At 45.6% G+C, this 21,054-nt stretch overlaps 1 protein-coding gene across 1 annotated transcript; it reads right to left on the reverse strand.

The window, feature by feature from the left end:
* Positions 1–385: 385 nt before the first annotated feature.
* On the reverse strand, positions 386–21,034 carry LOC118687930 (somatotropin). Its single transcript, XM_036385144.2, is given in 7 exon segments — positions 386–586; positions 3,107–3,268; positions 3,637–3,753; positions 4,372–4,404; positions 4,406–4,535; positions 5,407–5,465; positions 20,849–21,034. Coding segments are annotated over 7 exon segments (888 nt in total).
* Between the last annotated feature and the right edge of the window lie 20 nt (positions 21,035–21,054).

Here is a 21,054-nt window from a genome sequence, read left to right on the forward strand (position 1 = left end):
TCAAAATCCGCACTCCCTAGTACGAAATCCACGCTCCTCAGACTCAAATCCACACTTCAGCCCCAAATCTACTCCCAAATTCCTCCCCAGCTCCAAATCTACCCACAGTCCCAAACCTACTCCCCAGTACAAAGCTATCCCTAAATCTGCTTCCCTATCCCCCAAAGCTCCAAATATGCTTCTTTATTCCCAAGTACACATCCTAAGCCCCAAATCCACCCTGTCCCATTGGATGCTCCTCCCTCCCAGCCCCTCACAGAAGCCTGTCCCACCCCAAAAAGCAGACATGTTGGCAGTAGCAGGTTTATTCTCCAGTTTTCTTTCAGAGGAATAGGGCAGCCATGGTCAGCAAGAGGCTGGAGCAGGAAGGGAACTGTCACCACTGTCAAATGGTGCAGTTCCCCTCTCCATAGCGCCGGCACTTCATCACCTTCAGGTAGGTCTCCACTTTGTGCAGGTCCTTCTTGAAGCAGGAGAGCAAGCCATAGTTCTGCAGTAGCGCGTCCTCACTGCGCAGGTGGATGTCAAATTTCTCATACGTGGCTTTGAGGATCTGGGGACCCCGGGGGCTTCGGTCCTGCAGCTCCTGCAAGAGGATTGTGAGGTTCTGGGGGAGGTGCTGGGGGCCTGGGAATGACATGGGCCACAATAACCTCGTGCAGGCTGGGGCAGAGTGGCTGGGAATGGCCCTGAGAGTGCTGGTTGCCAGTGGCTGAACATGAGCCCGTATGTGCCCAGGTGGGCAAGGAGCCAATGGCACCTGGCTGGCATTAGCCATGGTGTGTTCAGCAGGACCAGGGCAGTAACAGCCCCCCGGCCCTGGGCACTGCTGGGGTCTCCAGTCCCGGGGGCAGTTATGGGCCCCTCCTGGCAAGAGAGACACTGAGGTGCTTGAGCATGTCCAGGGAAGGGAACAGAGCTGGGGAAGGGTCTGGAGCACCAGGAGCAGCTGGGGAGGCTCGGACTAGCAAAGAGAAGCTCTGGGTGGACCTTCTCACTCTCTATAACTCCCTGATGGGACCATGGAGTCGGGTGGGGATCAGGCTCTGCTCCCAGGGAACAAGTGACAGGACAACAGGACACAACCTCAAGCTGTGCCAGAGGTGTTTCAGGTTGAACATCAGGAAGAATTTCTTTGCAGAAAGGATTGTTAAACATTGGAAAGGACTGCACAGGGAGGTGGTGAAGTCACTGTCCCTGGGGGTGTTCAGGGAATGGCTGGACATGGCATTCAGTCCTCTGGTCTGGTTGACAAAGCAGTGGTCAGTCTTGGACTTGGTGATCTTGGAGGTCTTTTCCAACCTCAGTGATTCTATGATCTTCCACAGGCCCAGTGCCACAGTTCCCGTTGAACTTTAAATGAGAACAGGGGTTTCTACCTCCAGTCTTAAAGAATATATCAAACATGTTTTTGAGTGTATGTGTTTGCAGGAAGAGCAGTGATGCAGGGGTGATGCTACAGTGAGAAGGGAGCTGGGCACAGGGCTGCAGGGAGGGAGGAGTGTGTCTTTGGGGTTTTAAAATAAAGAGTAAGTTGCAGGGTCTCTCTGTACCTCCTCCAGTCAAGGAGACAGAACCAGGCAAATAATTCTCTCTTCTCTCCCCCTTTGTCAGAAAACAAAGCTCTAACCCAGACCCAAGCCATGTACATCTGGAGCTGAGATCTCACTCCTCCTGCCCTGCTGTGGTCACCAGCTGCCACAAACAGGAAAATTTTGGTTAAGGAAAAGGAACCTTAAATGGGTGAAATATGATAGTTTGGCTGGTTTCTGTGTACCATTTCCTAATGCGCCCAAGCACATCCCAAATAGGGACCAAAATCATAGAATCCTGAAGTCACAAACTGGTTTGGGTTGGAAGGGACCTTAAAGACCATCTCATTTAAAGCCTCCCTGCCATGGGCCAGGACACTTTCCACTAGACCGAGTTGCTCCAAGCCCCATTTAACCTGGTCTTGAACACTTTTAGGGATGGGCAGCCACAGCTTCTCTGGGCAACCTGTGCCAGGGCCTCACCACCCTCACAGTAAAGAATTTCTCACCCACACAAAAATCTGGTTGTGGTACTGATACCTGTCCCTACAGAAGTCTGTTTACTCTCTGAGTCTGACTTTCAGAGTCATTTTAATGCTGGAATATATAAACAATATTCCAGACTCATTTTCCACAGCTGCAGGTCTCAGAGCTCTAGCTACAGGGTGAGCCTGCCAGATAAACTTAATTACAGAATAAACATAACTGAAAAGGTGTCCTGGCAGATAATACACAATTTCATTTAAAGCAACAAAGCAAAAATGAAGTAGATTATAAAGGGGACTTAGGGCAAAGGTAGAGAGTGAATTTTTACATGGACAGATAGAGACAGGACACGAGGGAATGGTTTTTACAAAAAGAGGAGAGATTTAGATTAGTATTAGGAGAAATTCTTCCCTATGAGGGTGGTGAGGCCCTGGCACAGGCTGCCCAGAGAAGCTGAGGCTGCCCCATCCCTGGAAGTGTTCAAGGCAAGTTGGACAGGGCTTGGAGCAATCTGGTCTAATGCAAGTTGTCCCTGCCCATGGTGTGGGGCTGGAAGGAGATAAGCTTTAAGGTCCCTTCCAGCCCCACACCATTCTGTGAATCTGTGATTAGTTCTTCCTTGAAGAGGATCACCCCACAGCTTTCAGCTCTCTGGATGCTGTAATGGTATATGAGAGAAACACCAGGGTGCAGGTTTCCATCTGTACACAGATGTTTTTATAAAATATTGTATCATCACCAAATTTGCCACATTTTGAAGTATTTTACATGGAGATGTAGCAAACATTATTTTGCTGTTAGTACAACTGAATATTTTTTTGTTGCTGGGTTTGGGAAGACTTTATGTGTGAACTGTTCTGATTCCTGAGCAGTAGTGCTTTGTGATGGGTGTTTTCTTATCCTCCCTAGTGATGAAGCCCAATGTGCAGTATCATGATCTCATTATCTAAAGGTAAACAAAGTCCTAAGGATGCCACTGGTCTTCAGAGTGGAAGGTGGTGAGATATCTCAAGGATCTGTGAGAGCTGAGTGCCCTCTGTCTAGGAGATCTCTGCAATTCTATAGTCATGCTACATGCTGCAACTTACCCTCATCAGAGCTTGGATCCCTTCTTCCAGGTCCTTTAGTTTTTCATACACTCTGTCTGAGGTGCCAAAAACCAGATTGTTTGTGAACATCTTGCTTAGGTACTGCACCGGGGTCAGCCAGGACTGGATGAGAACCAGGGAAAACTGAAGAAGCTCCATGTCCTGAAATTAGGGCAAGAAAGGGTCAGAGCTGTGCAGGGGTATTTGATAGCATGTCCTGCTCCCTCTGGAACATGTGCTACCACTCCTACAGCTTCAGCAGACACAAATTTTTCTGGCTGAAGAGCACCACCCAGACCTATGTCCTGTGCAGACAATGGTTTTTCTCATGCTTAGGGTGGGAATGTGATTTACAGTGTAGCCCAGAAAAGGATTTCTTTCTTCATGCAGGGTTCAAGTAATCAAAAAGGGAGGAGAGGGATGAAGCACACTCTAGTGTTCACAGATGAAAACACTCTGTTCCTGCAGTGAAGCACAGCTGGGCTCTTCAGGCAGGCCTGTGCTTGTCCTGAGAGTGAAAAAAAACTTACTGATTTCTGCTGAGCATCATCCTTCTTCATGGGAGCAGGGATGGTTTCCGAGTAACAAAATGCTACCTGGGAATTCTTGTTTGTGTGTCTTTGGTCCTCTGGAATATAGGTGCGTTCCTATGGAGACATCCCAAATACACACAGATCTATTGCCCATGTTCTGAAGAAGATCTCCAACACTTCCCAAGCTGTTCTGAATGGTTACTCTTTGCAAGAAATAAATTATGAGGTGCCTTTGGACAGGCTTGGCAGGTAGGAATATTGTGTTGGCACGATACCTACTGGGCCTAAAGGTCTTCCTAAGTCAAGATATTGAGATGAACAGAAACCACATCTAAATTAGGTTCTCCCAAGGAGTAAATGACCCCAAGGACAGCTCATGCCAGCTCCTGTCAGCAGAAGAAACTAGATTGTTTTAAGCACTCAGACTCTCCCAGGGCCAGAGGTGACCAAGACAGGAAATTTTTGTCACATATCTGTGCCATGTCCCAGCTGATCTTGTGCAGCCATAGTCCTGGGAAGGGGGGATGAGCAGGATCAGAGTAGGGGGGCAGAGGGCTAAGAGGAGGAAACAGGGTCCAGTCTGATGGGACATAACCTGTGCTATCCTGTTTACACCCTGTCTCCTCATCAAAAGAGGACAAAGCAGACACCAGTAGATGAAAGGTGTCTGTTACACAGTCCTGAAACCATCAGACTAAAGCAGAGGAGATGACCAAAGACCACAGCACTTACAAACTCCTTGTATGTCTCGGCAGCCAGGAGGTGAAGGTGCTGAGCCCTCAGCACAGCGTTGGCAAACAGGCTGGAAAGGGGCACGGTCGGGAAGGCGGCAGCTTGCTGTGGCCACTGCAGTCCCAGAGTCATCATGGCAATGGTGAGAGGAGAGAACCATGACCCTGCAGCAAAGCACAGCAAAAGGTGTTAGCCATCCTCAGGAAACTGGGTTGAGGAGGGACTGGCACCTGGGAATTAATTCCCAGTCTCTTCTGTCCATGCTGTCTGAAGGCTCGTCTTCCTTGGTGCCTCTTGGCACCAAGAGTAAGCTTAGCCTTCTCCAAAATTCTTTGAAACCTTTTCACCAAGACCTGCCCCCACCAAGAGCCTGTGCTTCTCCTAGTGTTACCAGCACTGTATTCCTGGGTGGAGTCATGGTTGCTCCATGAAAACTAGTATGTGTCCCAATGTTTTTCCCTGATACAGTCATGATTTTCCTTTTCTCATGAAAAGAGCATGGTGCACTCTGGTTACATGAGCAAGCAGGGGATGATGAGTGCCAGGTGAAGGCCTGGGAGCACCTTGCTGTAGCCATGGTTTATGCTGTACTGCTGATGGGATGCTGGCTGTCTGCCTTGCTGGGGTGAGAGATGGTGGCACAGGATTACCTGTGCTCTGACTGGCTCTCTGGGATATGACTGCAGAATTTGGTGATCTTTGTCAGCCTGAAATGTTTTCAGCCTTTGACACCTGACTCACACTAGTGTCTGTCTGCTGTGAAGACCACAAACTTAATCTCAGACAAATACCCCTTGGAGGAGAAATGCCCTGGAGCCTGTAGGACTTGGCCTATTCAGACTAAAGATTAATTCATGAATTAAAGTCATTTTGCAGGGAAAGGTATTCTTTTTCATTGGTTTATAAATTGCCATATTTAAGTTAGGGCTGTCACAGAGTGTGTGTATCCCACCACATACCACCCCATCATTATCTCCTCTCACCCTACACACATGGCAGCACTGACAAATCCTTTAAAACTGTAATAAAAAGTACCTGGAGCCATTTCTGCCTGGTGAGTTGTTCGGGTGTTGCTTGACAGTGAATATTTCCTCCTTTCACCTGTCAAGGGGAACTGTGGAGCCACCCTTTATATAGCAGGGAGTCTGTTTAAAATGGATCTGTGTGTCTACGACCACAACAACTGTGCATCTTCTCCGTGCATAAATGCACAGCTGTTGACAGTGGTGTTGCCTCATTGCAGTAATTTATACACAAATGTACAAGTTGGGAAGGTTGTTTGCCTCAGGATAAAGTCAGTGCTCAATGATTTTGTCATATCCTGCTGTTTATCGCAAATAGAAGTTTTCTGGTCATTGGACTACCCATCCCAAGTCACATCAATGCTTTTTTATGGTGGAATTTGCTTTGTCCACCTGCTCTTTCCTGTCTGGCTCTGCAGCCTTGGCTCACAGTTCACAGGCCTGACTGACCATTTTGGGAGATTTCTGACTTAAAGCAAGTGGCAAGTTGTGCCAGGGGAGCTTCAGGTTGGATATGAGGGAAAACAACTCCTCAAAAGGGTTGTACAGCCCTGGCACAGGCTGGTGGGCAGTGGTGGAGTCCCCATTACTGGAGGGATTCAGAAGCTTTGTGGATGTGGCACTTGGGGACATAGGTCAGTGGTGTGCTTAGCAGTGCTGGGGGAAGGAACAGTTTGTCTCAGTGGAGCTTTTCCAACCTAAACAATTCTGTGATCCTGTGTTTTCCCCTTTATTGTTAGTGGGGATAGAGCTGGATGGATGTTGTCAGATTAATCCTATTTCTTTCAATTTCTACAAAAATATCAAATATTCAGGCGAATAGTATTGCTGAGCTAGTTTGCTGTGGGTGTGACAAAGAGCTGTCATGCCTAGGCACTTGTTTGGGTTCCAGCCTACCCACTGCAAATCCAACTGCCAGAGCTCTGGGAAGTTTCTCTCATTCTCAGTCTGTGAGGAGATCTGGTTGTGAACATCTTCCTGCTCCCAAACAGACTAAGCAGAGGCTTGCTGTGGAAAAGAGATAGAAGAGATAGGGAAGAAAAGGTGGGGAAGAGAATCATAGAATCATGGGAGAGTTTGGGTTGAAAGAAACCTTAAAGCTCATCTCATTCCTAGCCCCTGCCATGGCATACCTTCCACTAGACCAGGTTGCTCCAAGCCCAGTCCAGCCTGGCCCCACAGCAGACCTACACTTTCTTTTGAGCAAAATGAAACAGAAACTCAGATGGGCAACTACAGGGGGGTCTTAAAGGCCTTTTATTCCTCATAAGGCACTGATTACCCCAAACCACACTGATTTGAACTTTTATTGGTAGTTCAGGGTCTATTTCTTTCTGGTCAAGTGGTGATTTTTCTCCAGACCCTGTGTTTGCCATGCCTCCCCCAGACCCTGTGTTTGTCATGCCTCCCACTGCGGGTCCAGTTTCCAAGAGGCAGCATCATCCCTGGTGCAGCTGGAGCATAGGGTGGAGAGGTGGTTAATAAACATGCTGTGGAGAGCATGGTCTGTTCTGAAAAGCCCCTGGGGTGGAGATGCGGTGGTGTCACAAGGTAAATGTCAGTCCTTGCACAAGTGGGAAAGGCTATCAGGTATCCCGTCACCCAAGAGCCAGCAACATCTGGTTGTGTTTTTCTAGTCCAGGATATGTTTAAATAGATCAATATTTGTCAGAGATGAGCAGAGCAGCAGCGCCTCAGCACAACCCACGCCCTGCTGCCTGTGAATGATGATAATATACCACTGCAGCACCTTGCACCCATGTTCTGCTGACTCTCGCTGTCACTGGCTGGCTCTCTAGTTTTGTTAGTGAAAGCTTGGTGCTAAGTCAATGTTTTTTATGTTGTAGCCAAGCATGGAGATGCTGGGATGATCAGCCTGTGGAATTCCCCTGAGCCTTGGGTTGTCCCCAATAATTTCTGGGCATTAAATGAGAAAGAAGCATTGTGGGGAAGGCAGTGTGACTGAAGTGTTGGGCTTGGGCACACCACTGGCAAAACTATAAGTTGCATAAGCTCTTAAATATCAACTTAGCATTTTTCTAGATTTCAGACACAGGCATTTGCAACCTAAAGGAGTATCTCTTAAAATCACATGACATTTCCAAGTTCCTTTTCTTTTTTGAAAGAGAGAAAAACCCCACTTCTCTTCAGCATGTTCACACATCCACCCACCTTACCCTGAGCGTCACCTATTCTAACAAGTTTCACTAAAGAAGTGAAACAATTCTCCTTACAGGTTCATGTGCTCCCTGATTCCCAGAAACCCCTCATTTTGGGGTGGCTGTGTGGAGAGGACCTTCCCAGCCTGGCCTTACCTTCCTACCCCAACCCTCCTTACCTGGACCCTCCGGATAAGCACAGCTGGTAAGTCCTGACCAAGGAGCCACTGCCAGCCCACAGCCTAGGCTCTGTACATTGGAGGACAATGACATGACTGACAGAGGATTGAAGTGGCAGTTGATACCTCTTCTAGCTCACTGCTCGGAAGGTAAATTCCTTCTGGAATTTATGGATTTTGCTTAATGGAGGTAGGACTGCACAATTTCCTGGAACCCATTTGGAAAGATTTTAGAAACATAAATTCATACAATGACCAGGATTGAAGGGGACCTTAAAAATGATCTTGTTACAACTCTGTCCACTAGACCAGGTGGCTCCAAGCCCCATCCATTTCGGCCTGGAACACTTCCAAGCAACAGCTTCTCTGGGAAACCTCTGCCAGGGCCTCACCACCCTCACAGCCAAGAATTTCTTCTCAATGTCATCCAACTCATCCCTCTGTCAGTGTGAAGCCATTCCCCCTTGTCCTGTCAGTGTGAAACCATTCCCCCTTGTTCTGTCACTACAATGCCTTGTAAATAGTCTCTCTCCATCTTTCTTGTAGTCTCTTTTATGCTAAAGAGGTCCAGGACTGCAACTCAGTCTATGCAAAACCAGCCACCCTTGTTCAAGCAGCCCTGATTCCAGTTTCCAACATGTGGAAATGTATTTTGCGATTATTTTTTTCTGAAAACCCTCCTGTTTTCTGCATCCATAAACGTTGGCTGGAGTTTTTAGCCCGCTTCCTTACTAAACCAATCTAAACCATGCTGTTTTTCTGCCTTACCAGTCAGCCTGGAGGTCTGCTGCTCATGCTCATTTGCCACATGGACCATTACCTCCCTCCCCTGCTTCTGCAATTGTTTTTCCATAATAATTACCCATAAGAAAAATCATATAGAGAGAAGTGTGCATAAGCAGTCAGTAAGACTGCTATCTATGAAGTGCAATTTCCATATGACTGGCTTGGGGTTAGGGTTAGATTAAAGGGGTTTCAGGCCCAAGGAATAATCCTACCCATATCCTGGGGAATCTCACAGTCACTGCCTGTGCCTCAGTTTCTCCATTAGTAAAATGATGGTCCTGACACTCATTAGCAACATAGCTGGAAAGCAGGTAATGATTGCATAGACACAGGTAAATTAAAAATAAATCTCGCCGCTTCTGCTGAAAACAAAGCAAAGTCAGTCAATTTTGCCCCTTTCCAGTGATTTTTTAATAAGTCTTTTAAATTGAAATGCAGCAACAGCAAGTTGTCCAGGAACAGGCAGCAGCAGGGAATAAAATACAGACTCTGTGAAGAGTAATTCATTCCTATTTTTTAGTTTTTCTCTCCACCAGTGGATCTGACATCATCATGTGTCTCCCAGTATGAGCTGCCACTCAGGAACCATCAGCCTTAACCCTCCTGGGCTGAATTTCTTGGTCAGTGCCTCTCCAAATGAATGCACTGTCCTAGGAGATGCCAGTGAGGCGGAGAGGGAAGGTGCTGAGGTCAGACCCCAGCTCTAGCTGTGCCACAGTCCCATGGAGATTCCCAAAACAGCTTCTGCTGAAGGGTTTTCTGTAGGGTGTGGAGAGGAGCCATCCCAAGGCACACAGTCTGAGGAGGACTGGAGCCTCTCCACTCTGGGGATAGACTGTGATAGGTGGAATTGTTCAGCCTGGAGAAGAGGAGGCTCTGGGGACAACTTATAGGCCCTTCCAGGGCCTAAGGGGGTTCCAAGAGACCTGGAGAAGCACTTTGGACAAGGCTATGGAGTGACAAGACAAGGGGGAATGGCTTCACACTGACAGAAGGCAGGGTTAGGTGGGATACTGGGGAGAAATTCCTATCTGTCATGATGGGAGGCCCTGGCACAGATTTCCCAGAGGAACTGTGGCTGCCCCATCTCTGGAAGTGTTCCAGGCCAAACTGGATGGGGCTTGAAGTAATTCCAATAGTGAAAGGTGTCCCTGCCCGTGGCAGGAGTGTGGAAGATGTTTTTTAAGGTCTCTTCCAACCCAACCATTCTGTGATTCTATAGCTCAGGGTGTTCAGCACAAGATGTCACAGATCTGCTGACTGCTGGGTGCTCAGTTTTGGCTTGATCTTGGCTTCCATTCCAAAAAAAGGCACTTTCTACTCAAGTGGTGCTACTGGGGGTGGTCAGCAAATACAGAAACTGCTGGCATGGTTCAACTGCAATTTTTTAAGTCTGCAAGAGGGCTTGCTCAGTTTGTAATTTAATTTTGGAAAAGTCATCTTGCCGCCTGCCTCAGTTTCCCCATGTACGAAAAGGGGTTTTGAAGAGGAGTCACTTTCAGAAACATTCCCCACTTCTTCAGCTCCCAGCTAGCAGAGTTAGGAAGAACCCTTTTCCTAGGATGCTCAAGAGGTGAATTGGACCAGCCCTGAGATGGGAAAGGATGTTGTGTGACCACGTACCTGACCTCTGTGCATTTCTCAACCCATTTACAACAACAAGCTCAGAGGTAGTCATATATTACCCATTTATTAAAATGTACATTTCTGGGGAAAACCCACAGAAGTCAAAGATTTGGTCCTTCAAACTGTGTTCTGGGTAGACTGCTTCTCAGGGCATTAGGGTTGTGATTCCTTCCTTTTTGTTGTTATGGTTCACTAATGCATGTTCATGGTCTAATATCTGCTTGGTTTTGTGCTCTGATTTTCTTCCTGCTTCCCTGCATCACTGTTTTCAATCTGACTCCATCTCTTCAGACAAATTCAATCTGAAATGCTGGCAAATGTTTTCAAGTGAATTAAAAATTTGATTTATTTGGTGTTTCTGCTGCCTCAAGAAAGGCCATATATTCTCCTGATATTATGGGGAAATTGCTTTGAATTTATGAGAAAGCCAAGCTCAAATTATGGTTATTGAATATTTCCATTAGCAAGACTCTCTGCAACTATGAGATTTTCCTTCTTCTTTGCTTAAGGAGACGCTTGAATGAAAACCCTGCGCTGTTTAGAACTTGACATACTCAAAATTTGGCCCTTCCTGACTCCTCAGGGTTCTCATGCACCCAGCCAAGAGCTCTCAGTTACTCCTCTCTTAAGGCATTATTTATTTATTACATTTAAATCCTTAGCTGAGATCTCCAGGACCTTTAATTGTCTTTTTTTTTTCTTGAGGGTTTCAACCCAATGTTTAACCCATTCCCCAGGAAGAGGCAAGGAAAACACCCTGTTTTACTGCCTTACACTTCAACCACCATTTCCTGAGCCGCTTTCCTCTCTCTTCCTTGCACATCAATATTTCAGTGTGCAGCTCTAATTTCAGTACTAAAATCTTGCAACTACAACCACTAGTCTCCACAGGGAAAAGCTATCTGAATTTTCATGACACTGGCAAATTCTTGGGGCAAACCCACAAGATTGCATCACTCAGTGGGGAAACCTGGCAGCTAAATTCTTCTAAGATGCCATCTTTGAAAGAACCATGGAATCACAGAAAGGTTTGGGTGAGAAGGGACATGGCAGTTGATCTCATTCCAGTCCCTGCCATGGACTGGAGCACCTTCCATTAGACCAGATTGCTCCTAGCCCTGACCAACCTGGTCATGAATACTTTCAGAGATGGGACATGTGCCATGGACATGTCCTACTCCCACTGTGAATCCCAAATGCATGGCTCGTTTCCTCTGGACACGACAACTAAATTGCTTGTGGACTTCGTGCCACTGGCTTCTCTCACCTATTGATCCCTCTTTTAAGTCCTGACTGTGACACTCAGGCTGGGTGGAAGAAGGTGCTTCGTTCAAAAAGTTCTGTAAGGGCATTAGAGATTTCCCAGATGCTTTTCAATCTTAAGAGCATCCAAGCAATTTGGAGATACACTGCACTTTGTGTCTGCTGTTTGGCAATCAATGAAATAGTCTGGATGAATTTGAGGAGAATAAACAGAATAGTCCCCCTTGGTGGAAATAAGCTTACTGCTATAGAAAAGCATAATTATACAGTGATGACTATTAAAAAAATAATTAAATAAGGATAATTAGTACAATGCTACATTAGCTATCAGATACTGATAATAGTCAGGACCAGCTGTTGATGATGTCTCCAGACTTCAGCAATGTATTACTACACAAGACAGGTGGTTTCTGCTCTGTGAAACACCTCATGGTTTTATAGCTCACTAGTGGTCTATTGACCACAGGTTAACACTGGATCAGTGCAGCAGAGCCTGTGCTTTACCACATGAGACACTTCTGCTCACATCTGCTTATTTCTAGGGTAATTTCATTGATGATGTGTCAGAACAGAGTCATAAAGCCATCCAAATGCTATCAAGCACAGCTGACACCTTTATGATGCTTTTTGCAAGTTAATCACTCACAGCTTTAATGACTGAAATGGTCATTGCTTTTATAGTCTGGATTTCCTCTCCCTTTGAAGGAGAGTCTGAGTTGCTTCTACCACCACAAGAGAAGGCAAAAGGGAAGCATTGACCGAGCAGAGGCTTAGGGAAAACAAAGAATCTAATACCTAAATTTTTCCAGAAAAAACATTACATGACAAAGCAGGGCAGGATTTTCCCAAAAGTGAACTTGGCCCTTGGGGCAACCCCAAGTTGGGAGCTGCTGGTGACTTGATTGTGCATCCAACATCTTGTAAATGTCAGACAGTGAGCAAATGGAAAGGGAATGCCAACACACGCCCAGTGGCTGGAAAGTCAGGGTGAAACTGGATTGTGGTGTCTAAACATTTCCCCAAAGAGCCTGTATTTACAAGGTTTGTCTTTTTACAGCAACAACCATGAATAACCCTGTTCATTCGGAGTGGAAATTCATGTCACAAGCCCTCTGGTTTGGTTGTGGACCACATGGCCTTTCCATCCCTATCTCCTAATGCAAATCTATTCCGATTGTGTCAGCTGCTTAAGTAGTTGGTCAGTTCTGCTGACATAACTGTCTAATTGTCCTCATTTATCGTGGCTCTTCTGGATGGGATTGCATTGTGAATTTGTAATTCAGCGCATCTCTCAGAGACTGGGGGGAGATGAGTGTCAGATGGGGAATGGACAGACACATAACTGGCTGCAAAAGGAAGTCGTAATTCATTCCCATTACAGCTTCTTGGCTCCATCTAGGCTGGGAGTTTAGGCAGGCAAAAGATCTAGAAAGATTTCCCTTCTAGTAAAACCTGCCATTCCTCATCAGACAAATTACCTTGTTGGATTTAGCAATTTAAGCTTCATCTTATATTACATATGTTTTTCTAAAGGTATTTTATATAGGGTATTTAATAACATTTTATATGTGTTTTTTAAATCCCATTTCTTAACTGTGCCATGCTTTATTTTTTTCACCTCACAACTTACCTCAATGAACATTGTCTTTCCATCCCATTTCTTTCATACAATCTCCCACAGAGTTAGTTTCAATCATAATGTTTCTCTCGAAATCATCCCTGCAGAAACACTGCCTGCAGGTGAAGGCAGATGCAAGTCAATCATAGAATGGTTTGGGTTGGAAGGGACCTTAAAGACCACCCAGTCCAGACCCATCATCCTGGGTTACCTTGCGATCCCCTGAGAGGGCTGGTCTGGTGGTCACAGTAGGTCCCTGCCCGGGAGGGGCTGGAATTTAGTCCATCCTCATCATCTCCTTCCAGTGTCCCCAGAAAATAATAATTTATATTGCTCTTAGACCAACTAGTGGCATGAGAAACCAAAGCCTCTCTCACTTTTAGTTTCATTTTGCTGTCAGAGAGCACTAGCAAACTATCCCCATATCCTTTACTTGTCCAGAACAAATACATGAGCAACAAAAACTGTCATAAACAAAGTAAAAGCTAGTGGCTTTGAAAACATGCCATCAACAGTCTCTTTTCCCTTGTGCCATTTCTCAGCATACTCCTGCTACCAAACATGCTCACACACATCTCTTCCGCAGTGGGTTTCCCTGTGTAGGTGCTTCAGGATTCCCGGGTGTATTTGAGACCAATTCCATTTATCTTCCCCATCATAGTAAAACTGAGAGCAATCTGTACCTGGGATGGGGCTTAAACATTGATGAACTTGTGGGTTAAATAACTATTGGAGGTCATGGGTTTTTCCCTATTTGCTTTCCAAACTCATGTTTACATATGAGATACCTGTGCTTGTTCCTGGGTACAATTCGAACAGCCTGTGCAAGCTCAGAGATTAAACAGATGTGCAAGCTCCACCTTTTTAAAAAGTGTAATGCAGTAATTTGGTGCCTGAAAAGACCTTTGTAGACAGGTCCCAAAATTGCAGTCATGCCCATCATGTGAGGACAAGGCAGTATGTTCTCCCATGCATCCTTGAACCTCTTGGCAACTGCGTGGCTGCATCTTTCCCTCCTCTGTAGAAAAAAACAGCAGAGAGACAGCTTGGTTTCTGCCCAATGTTCTTGATTTTTGCAGGGAATGCTATGGCAAAGGTCTGGGATCTGAACTGGAAAAGCTCTGGAGATTCTTGGTGAAACAGAGCTGCTAAAGCAGGATGGAAATTCCCTCTCAGCTGCATCAGCACTTGGAGCCACCTGCCCCAGCCACCCCTATGAGCTCTTCCCTCTCCTTTCTTGCCCCTCTGGTTTGATAGTCACAGGGAAAGGAGCCTTTTAATCTCTGTGCCTCACCCTGCCCATTCCCAAAACATGACTGCAAGTTTCCCTAGGCCATGCTGATGTTCTGTGCCATAACCAGGATATGTAACAGACCTTCACATGGAGGGCAGGTCCTAACTACCACCCCCTGCCTTAATCTTTTTCCTCATTCTGTATTTAGACTCCAGAAAATTTTATATTTAATTTATATGGGGAAGTTAGGGAGATGGAAGGAAATAGTGATCAACTCTATAAATAAAGGGATAAAAACCACATGCACCATAAAGGAAGTGATAATCTGGACAGGAGAGGAGGCAATGCCCTAAGGCGAAACTTACTAAAGGGAAAATTAAAGGAGAGCTAGCCAAGGTTAGGAGAAGGACTGTGGAGGGGGTTGTAATGAGATGATCCTGAAGTTCCCCTTCCAACCAACCATTCTGAGATTTTGTGAGGAAAAAAGAAGTTTTTTGCATTGCAGGAGCTGGCCTGGTTTTGATGTGGTACATAAAGTCCTAGATATTCCATAATGTCATTGCTGGCCAGATGAGGACCACAAAATAAATGATCCACAAAATTATGGCTTTAGCTTGAGGGTGAGATGTGCTGTGACTTCACTGAGGGGTGCCTACTGGGTGGGCACATGACTCACTACAATTATTTAGAACAGAGCAAGTATTTTCCTCAAGGAAAAAAAAGACACCACCTTATTCAGAAAGAGTTAAAAGGTTTGCTGCTTAAGAAATTTAAATCCCTTCACAGCTGTCAAAAGTAAAAAAAAAAAGTGGGGGGAAAGGGAGGGAAAATTACTGGTAGGTAGGTTCCTTCTCTTTGCATGACTGAGACCCAAGAGAAAGGCTAACACCAGAGATGCAGAAAGTATCTTTTTCATGTCCAAAGAAATCCCTTCAAGACAGGATACACAACTCTTACGATACAGTTATTAAAGCTATTAGAAATGCCTTTGCCCAAATGAAGGTGCAAATGAGACCATATGCCAAAGTCAATAGTATGCATTTTATCTGATAGTAAATATGAGAGGACACCTGTCTGCACCTCTTGGGATGCAGCTAGAGAGGTTGGGGAGAAGCAGGCTGGCACAGCACCGATCAGGATGGGCTGCGACAGCACAGCATGTTCCCCTTGGCATTCCCTGGTAAAACACCTTCCTGCAAATTTGAATCCTGTATTTGGTCCAGAAATCACCTCTTGGCTGCAAGAAACCAACATCTGCTTGCTTTCCTTGCCGGCTCCACACATCCTGCCAGGGCATCTTGGTTAGTGAAAGGAAAGACTTGGGCATCACCAGTGAAGTACCTGTGGGTTGCAAGGCTCCTGAGATTTTGGATGGATGGGAGGTCTGTCAGATTTGCCCAAGATTTGCAGCTTTGGGTCCTTGTGAGGCAGATATCTGCTCAAACATGGTCTGAGCCAGCTCACAAGGGACACAAAACATGGTACAGCTTTCTTCCCCAGAGGGGAAGGATCCCTGTTGCAATTTTCCATTCAAGGACAAGGACATGCTTCTGTCCAAACCCAGTTGTGTTGTTTACTCTTTGCCCAGAGCCTGCTCTGTCATTAGCTTTAAGAGAGGACCAGGCAAAAAATGTCCTGTTGTGGAGGAGGCTGGTGACTCAGACAACAGGCACAAGGACAAGGTGTGCAGCCTTTCCACAGTGCAAATATCCTCATTAATCATCATTACAAAATCCAGGCAGTCACGAGGACCATTGAATGTGACAGAATAAGAGAAGGAAGGGGAGGGAAAGCAGAAAGTCAAGGAGGATCCTTGCTCCAAGGCTTCCAAACATCCTTGGGCTGGCCTAGTGCTTTTCTAGTAATACTTGGGGAGTTTGAGGTAATACATGCCCTGATCTTCCTGTTTCATCTTCCTGTTTTATTTTTCCTTTTTCTGATCACTGTTGCTAGGTAGATGTGCTCAGGGCATCCTCTCTGTTTGAGGGATGGCACTGGAAGATCCACATTTTGCTATGGAGCACTTCTGAGCTTTCCTTGAATGCCAAAGGGTCAAAGAAGTAGAGAAGTGTCCAATTTTTTTTTTCTCTGTTTTTCCCCCAGGAGAGGGAGAAAAAGAGAAATTGTATATGTATTTGAGTATTTCCAACCATCTGCTCCTTCCAGGGACAGCAGTCCAACACATACCCATCTGCCCAGCATGCACTGCCTCACCTGCCTGCTCAGGGTCCTGCTTCAGCTGTTTCCATGACAAGAAGCAGTGAGATGTAATTGGAGGCTCTTCCTTCCCAAGTCAGTGGGATGCTGATGAAAACAAATGCAGATGCCATGTTCTGAGATACCTCCCTGCCTCTCTCTCTGTCCTGTAACCTGTCCCACCTCAGCTGTTAGGGGATTTATTATCATGAAACCTCTATCATAAACATAAATAAACTTGAGGCTTTTTTCAAGGAAAGAGGCTCTGTTGAGCTGTAGATCCTCTTCTCTGCGAGATGCCTACATGCTGCTGTGACAGTCTCTTTTTTGCATGTGAGGACCCATCTGTAATGAGGCTGAGAGTTTTGACCAAGGTGAGATTTGTAGTGGAGCTGGGTGATGAGCTTCAGTGCTTCTCCTAGAGGCCCAAAAGCCACCCTTCCTCCTCTCCATGTACCCCTCGTGTACACCTCTATGTATCTTTAGACAGATGTAACCAGAGGCGAACTTGATTTGGTTTTGGGAAGGAATCTCGACCCATGTTCAATATTTGGGCTGTAATCAAACACCAGCTTTGACCCCTCTTTTTTCCCACAGTACATCCATGCTCTCATTGCGTCCATCTGCTACAAAGCAAGGCCATAAGTCTGCTTCAAACTTTTCTGCTCAAGGTGCTAAAATGCTACAGAAAGAATTCTGTACAGAGAATTCTGTACAGACAGCACAGGGCACCCATGAAGGGTTTTTACATTCACATGTAGACCGTTTTCCACCATCTAGTAATCTGGATTAAAACAGACTTGTCTTGGCCACTCTGACCTAAGTTTATTTAAAACAAACTTCATCTGGGATTAAAAAAAAAAAAAAAAAAAAAAAAAAAAAAAAAAAAAAAAAAAAAAAAAGCAGCCCCAAACACACTCTTTTCCCCAGCAGCCATTTCCAGACTTTTGCTGCCATTACCGTGAGTTTCACAGAATGGTTTGGGTTGGAAGGGACTTTTAAAGATCCCCCAGTTCCAACCCCCCTGCAATGAGCAGGGACACCTCTAACTAGTTCAGAGTGCTCAGAGCCCCAGCCAACTTGACCTGAAATGTTTCCAGGGATGGGACAGCCACAGATTCTCTGGGTAAACTGTGCCAGTGCCTCACCACCTTCAGAATGAAAAAATTTCTTCCTCATATCTAGTCTGAATATATCCTTTTGCAGTTGAAAACCATTCACACTTGTTCTATTACTGCAGGTCCAATAAAATCTCTGCCTCCTTTTCTTACAAGCCTCCTTATTCCCATGCTCCATACTGTACAAACCCAGACTGCTGGACCTCTGCCTGCATTTGCAATTTCAAGGATACTCATAGCAGTAGGGAAAAGAGGACAGCACTTTATCAAGAAATTCCTATTGGAGAGCACAGCAAGAATAGACTGAAACACAGCCTAGATAAAGCTATAGAGTCCAGGACTGGTGGTTTTAAGATGACACCCAATGGTGTGAAGCAAGACTGCAGCTAAGGTGTTCTGGCCACCAGGCCAGGAATAACCTTAAGTGTGCAAACTGTCCTTAAAAGATACCAGATTTAACTGGAACATCAAAATAATTTTTTTTTAAGTGAATGCAGGTGTAATTTCAGCCTGTGGCTGGTCTGGAACTGCCTATCCCTTCCATCTTCAGAGATGTTCATGGTGGTTTTGTAGTGATTTTTATTTTACTTTATTTTATTTTATTTCATTTCAGTTCATTTTATTGTATTTTATTGTATTTTATTTTGATCAGCGGAATATTTAAAAGACCTAGGCAGGAACAATGGTCCTCACACTGCCCAATGGGGATAGATGGTCATTCTCTAGTACAAAATAGGGATGTGCTTTCCATTCCTCAGAGGTGGTCTTCTGAAATTCTGGCGCTGCCCTTACTTTGGCCAAGGTAAGCACTCTGCATGCTCGGTCTTGGTATGCAGCTGATATAGGCCTGGGGGCAGGGAATGCTTGGTAACAAGTGGTCTGGCACCTTTGTATGGGATCAGTCCCTGGAGGCTGACTGTGTAGGAGGAGAGTATGCCACTCCTTTTGAGAAGGGCTTTGGGAAGTTCTTCTCTTCCATGGATGCAGTTGGATGGGTTTGGTTGAAGATGTAGGCGGCAAGAGCTTTTTCAGCTGACATTTTTGTGAGCTGTTTTTTGCCTGATATGTTCAAGTTTGTAACTGACTCGGTGAGAGCGAAAAGAGTTATTAGCACAAAGGAGTTCGTGTTGCCTTTTGAGTGTGGTGCAAATACGAGTCTGCACTTGGAAGGAGAAGATCAGCGAACTCTTTTTGTCCTGACAAAGTTGATTGGAGAACAGTGACATTTTCAACTTGGATCTGCACTGGGTGTGGATTAGAGCTAGGCGAGGTGAATGTCCTTTTAAAAATTTGTTTTCGTTTCAAGTGGACAGCGTCATCATGTGGTTGTTTTTATGAGTGCTCATGGCGCCCAGGAAAAAGCCAAGTGTTTTTCTGTCCCGTTAGTGTGGGAGCAGTTAGGGTAAGATCTCTGTTGTGGATCCTGGCTCTTTGAGACCGAAAGAACATGACCTGGGTATAGCGCTGGGAAGGAAAACAAATCATTTTATTGTTGGCTGTGCAGCTGGTAGGCTGCAAAAAAAAAAGGGAATTCTAACTCAGCTCATTTTCTTCTAGGACTTTTTTCTGTGGGACCAGCTGCTGAATATTTCTACTTTTGTAACTGCTCTTTGGCCTGAGATTTGGATTGTTTGTCCTTGGTCCCCAGCTAGAGAAGGAATTGTTTTGTCTACCTACACTATGAAGAGAGCTTACTAACTCCTACTATGAAGCTCAGAACTACACACTAAAGCAGTACAGAATTGAAAAATATAAAAGCTAAAACCCAAGGCGTAGGCCTACCAACCTAATTCACCGTGGCAGTCATAAGGATTAAAATTCAGCAAGAGCTACTTGTGCTGCAACCCATGCCTCTTCCGACCCCTCTGTGGAAACAATTGTGCCTACCTTTAGGCTCCAGGATCAATGGTAAATGCAGTGGAGAAGGCAAGGACAGGTGAGTTTGGTGTGGTTTGCATGGGGCATGTGGAAGGTGCAGCCCTGCACCTGGCTTTTACTTCTAGAGACTTTTTCTATTAGAGCAGCTAGTGGATGCTTGCAGCAAAGACATGAGAGTGAAAGAAGTGCTGGCAGGTCTATCTGGGAAAGAAGATTCATTGTATGTTTCTGTGTCAGCCTTCCCCTCAGAGCAGCCAACAGCAGGAAACCTTTTATGAGCAAAAAAACCTGTGGATGTTTTTCATTTTTTGTCTGCATATTTAAGCCTTCCAAAGCACATTCTTCAACCTGCAGCTGTTCATGCGAAGTCAGAGTTAACTCTTCTGATTTGTGAGACCACAAAGCAAATATTTTTGGCCTCTGGGCCCCATCTGTGGAAATTTTTACACGGGGGTGAGTTTTGGCAGCATTTAAATAGTTATCAAAAATCACTCCTGAAGAGCACTTAGGAGCATTGTTCTGGCCTGGTCACAGAACATATTCATTGCTGGGCAGCACGGACGAGGCTGTCTGAGGTTTGGGAACACACTGAGGCACAAACAGGCCATGCCTCTGATCTCAGGTCACAAACAACCTGTGAAAAGTACATATTATATGGCACTACACAGATATTTACTATATGTATTTTGTTGTATTGATTAGTAGAGCCGTATTAACATTTTAATAGTATGATAAATGTAGTTTTGTAGTTAAAAGGTAACTTTTGTATTTAAAATAGGAACTATGTAAGTGGGATATTTTTTTTCTAAAGAAAGGAATGAGGTACTCGCACCAGATAGCAGCCACAGGACACCTAAATCTTTCAGAGAAAGAGAATTTATTGCTCCATTATCAGAAGAAGCTGACTTCTTCCTGCCTCGCTCAGGATCGAAGGCGCCGTAGATCAGAGGAAGAAGCTGACACTGACCAGACAGAATCCTGTGTTTGAATGCAATTTATGCATCATGTATGAGGTGTATGAATACACAACAGGCTATTACTTTTAAGGGTTAATCCTTTGTTAATGTGTGTCCTTTTTCGGGCTCCTGCTGCCCAGAAAAAGGTACCCGGACCGTCCGTAACTCTTTGTTTCTATTGTCTCATATTGTCCTAATCCAAATTGTCCAAATTATTATTACTCCAATTGTATTATTATTTTTATAACCATTTTATTATTATTAAACTTTTAAAATCTTAAAAACAAGTGACTGGCGTTTTTCCCACAACCACAGTTTCAATCCCACTTTAAAGACAATCTCGATTTAAATCACGGCAGGAGCTCCCCTCGAACACCGCATGATCAAAGCGGCGCAAACAACACCGGCGCCGCCTTTCAGCCCTCCGGTGTGACACCGGTACCGGGTCACGCCACGGCTGCCGAGCAGGACAAAGGCAGCGGGAAGGCAGAAAAGAGAACACCGGAGCGAGACACAAGCGCCACCACTCAGGAGCCGCCCCGCTCGGGGGCGGTCGCAGGGGACGAGGGGCCCCGCCCGGCTCCGCCTGCCCTCTTCCCCCGCCGTGGGGCTGACCCGCCCCCGCCATGAGGCGGACGGCGGCTCCGG

The sequence above is a fragment of the Molothrus ater genome, chromosome 2, assembly GCF_012460135.2.
Source record: "Molothrus ater isolate BHLD 08-10-18 breed brown headed cowbird chromosome 2, BPBGC_Mater_1.1, whole genome shotgun sequence".
Classification (NCBI taxonomy): Eukaryota; Metazoa; Chordata; class Aves; order Passeriformes; family Icteridae; genus Molothrus; species Molothrus ater.